We start from the raw sequence: 3,433 nt of genomic DNA on the forward strand, positions 1-3,433 counted from the left end.
CCGCGGGCCGGATGCGGCCCTTTGGTTGACTCTGACCGGCCCGCGTAAGGTTCATAAGAAATTACAAAATAAACTTTTTTTTTTTTTTTTTCGTATTTTCTTATTACCTCATACGTGGATTAAATGTGCATGGCTTTTATTTTATTTTACGTAGTGCATAGGGACGTAAGGTACGTACGTGATGCGTGTTACCACAGAGCTGAAAAAACTGCTAAAAAAACTTTTCGGCTCTGTGCGTGTTACTGAATGGACGTTAGCTGTCTCGACGACTTTCACCCCCAAAATGTCAACTAAAAAAAGAAAGGTAGACGCTGAATGCAGGGTTTTCAAGAAGACATGGACTGCAAAGTATTTGTTTACTGAAATCAGAGGTAAAGCGGTGTGTTTGGTTTGCGGGAACCAGATTGCAGTGTTAAAGGATTACAATTTGAGTCGGCATTACGAGACGAAACATTCAGAGACATATAAAAACTTGAATAATGCTGAAATGGCGCGGATATCGGAAGATTTGGTCGTTAAGCTACAAAAACAGCAAGGATTTTTTACAAAGCTTCACACATCCAGGGATGCAGCAACCAGGACCAGCTTTGTAATTTCCCACAAAATCGCTAAAAACAGTAAGCCATTCTCAGAGGGCGAGTTCGTAAAAGAGTGCTTGGTGGACTCTGCAGCCCTACTATGTCCTGAAAAAAAAGAAGCTTTTGAGCACGTCCCACTGTCCAGGCGCACCGTGACAAGAAGGATCGAGGACATTGCGGTAAATTTGGAACTTCAGCTGCAACGTGATGTGGCAAATTTTGACTTTTTCTCTTTGGCTTTGGACGAGAGCTGTGATGTCCGTGACACAGCCCAGCTACTTGTATTTGTCCGTGGGATAACGGACTTCAAGATTACAGAGGAGCTGGCAGCAATGCGCTCAATGAAAGGGACAACGACGGGGAGCGATTTGTTCACGGAGGTAAATGCATGCATGGACACGCTGGGACTGAAATGGGACAGACTGACGGGTGTTACAACGGACGGTTGTCCAAATTTAACAGGGAAAAATGTCGGGCTGTTGAAACGTTTGCAAGATAAAGTGACTGAAAACAACGCAGATCAGAAAGTAGTATTTTTGCATTGTATTTTACATCAGCATGTGTTGTGCAAGTCAGTGCTTAAAATTGACAATGTGATTGATGTTGTAACTAAAATAGTTAACTTTATTAGGGCACGAGCATTGAATCACAGGCAGTTTGTTGCACTTTTAGAGGAGCACGAGACAGAACATGTTGATATCAGCTATCACACAGCTGTGAGATGGCTCAGTCTGGGTAAAGTGCTAAAAAGAGTCTGGGATCTGAAAGCAGAAATCCGAGAGTTTTGTGAAAAGAAAGGCAGAGACATCCCAGAGCTCTCAGATGAGAAGTGGATGGCAGATTTTGCATTTGCTGTTGATGTGACCGCACTGATGACTGCACTGAACACCAAACTGCAAGGCAAGGGCCTTTTCATCCATGAAATGCACAACCTAGTGAAGGCCTTCATGACGAAGTTACAGTTTCTTTCGAGGCAACTGGAGAGCAACAATCTTACTCACATGCAAACCCTGAAAGAAGTCACACCATCAGATGATAACCTCCGCAGGTACTCATCCATGTTAGGAGCACTGCATGATGAGTTTTCAAGGCGATTTAAAGATTTCAGAACAATGGAGAGTGAAATGCACTTGATTTCCTCTCCATTTACCTGCAATGTGGATGATGTGCCTAGTGATGTCCAGCTGGAACTCATTGACCTGCAGTCTGATGCAGTACTCACAGAGCACTTTAAGTCACAACCACTGCTGCAATTCTACTCTTCTCTTAAGCAAGAGAAGTTTCCAAACATGAGGAGACATGCTCAGAAGATGTTTGTTCTCTTTGGATCTACCTACATATGTGAACAAACATTCTCAGTGATGAAGTTTAATAAGTCCAGATACAGATCCTTTCTCACTGATGATCATCTGTCAGCTGTGCTTCGCATCTCAACCTCAAACATTCACCCTGACTTTGATGCACTTGTTAAAGACCAACAGAGACTAGATTTCTCTCACTGAACAAGAAAAAACTGAAAAACGCAGAATGAGTGACAAGTGAAAATGTTTTAACTACAAATGTAGGCATCATTATTTTTCTAATATGATGTATCTTACTGAATTTGGCTGAAAATGGTCACTAATGTAATGAATCAAAAACTGTTCAAATGTTCACATTTTGTTAACCATTATTTTAGGAAATTTTATTGAGTAAATGTCATTTTTCCTAAGACAACCTCTCTTTTTCATTGCTCAATTTTAACTTATACTCTTACCAGTCTTACCAACTAATCAAAACAATTAATATTATGCAGACTTTTGTCCAGCCTTTTGGTCCGGCCCTCCATAATATTTTCTTGTTCTCATGTGGCCCCATGTAAAAAATAATTGCCCACCCCTGGTCTAGACCTTCATCACGACATTCTATACCTTCTAGACCTTCATCAGAATCTTCTCGACCTTCATCAGTACCTTCTAGACCTTTATCAGGACCTTCTAGACCTTCATCAGGACCTTCTAGATCTTCATCAGGACGTTCTAGATCTTCATCAGGACGTTCTAGACCTTCATCAGGACGTTCTAGACCTTCTCGACCTTCATCAGGACGTTCTAGACCTTCATCAGGACCTTCTAGACCTTCTCAACCTTCATCAGGACCTTCTAGACCTTCATCAGGACGTTCTAGACCTTCTAAACCTTCATCCGGACCTTCTAGATCTTCATCAGGACCTTCTAGACCTTCATCAGGACGTTCAATACCTTCATCAGGACCGTCTAGATTTTCATCAGGACCTACTAGACCTTCTAGACCTTCATCAGAACCTTCTCGACCTTCATCAGGACCTTCTAGACCTCCATCAGGACGTTCCAGACCTTCTAGACCTTCATCAGAAACTTCTAGATCTTCATCAGGACGTTCTAAACCTTCATCAGGACGTTCTAGACCTTCTTGACCTTCATCAGGACCTTCTCGACCTTCATCAGGACCTTCTAGACCTTCATCAGGACCTTCTAGACCTTCATCAGGACCTTGTAGACCTTCTAGACCTTCATCAGGACCTTCTAGACCATCTTCAGGACCTTCTAGACCTTCATCAGGACGTTCAAGACCTTCATCAGGACCTTCTAGACCTTCATCAGGACGTTCAAGACCTTCATCAGGACCTTCTAGACCTTCATCAGGACTTTCTAGTCCTTCTAGATCTTCATCAGGACCTTCTAGACCTTCATCAGGACGTTCTAGACCTTCATCAGGACCTACTAGACCTTCTAGACCTTCATCAGAACCTTCTCGACCTTCATCAGGACCTTCTAGACCTCCATCAGGACGTTCCAGACCTTCTAGACCTTCATCAGAAACTTCTAGATCTTCAT

General features: G+C 42.6%; 1 protein-coding gene across 1 annotated transcript; it reads left to right on the forward strand.

Annotated features, from left to right (window-relative positions):
• LOC118231284 (general transcription factor II-I repeat domain-containing protein 2B-like) lies at positions 1–2,428 on the forward strand. Its single transcript, XM_035424956.1, has 2 exons — positions 1–317; positions 507–2,428. Exons 1-2 carry the CDS (start codon positions 182–184, stop codon positions 2,078–2,080), a joined length of 1,710 nt encoding a protein of 569 aa, XP_035280847.1. The 5' UTR covers positions 1–181; the 3' UTR covers positions 2,081–2,428.
• The last annotated feature ends 1,005 nt before the right edge of the window (positions 2,429–3,433 follow it).

The sequence above is a fragment of the Anguilla anguilla genome, chromosome 7 (genome assembly GCF_013347855.1).
Source record: "Anguilla anguilla isolate fAngAng1 chromosome 7, fAngAng1.pri, whole genome shotgun sequence".
NCBI classification, from domain to species: Eukaryota; Metazoa; Chordata; class Actinopteri; order Anguilliformes; family Anguillidae; genus Anguilla; species Anguilla anguilla.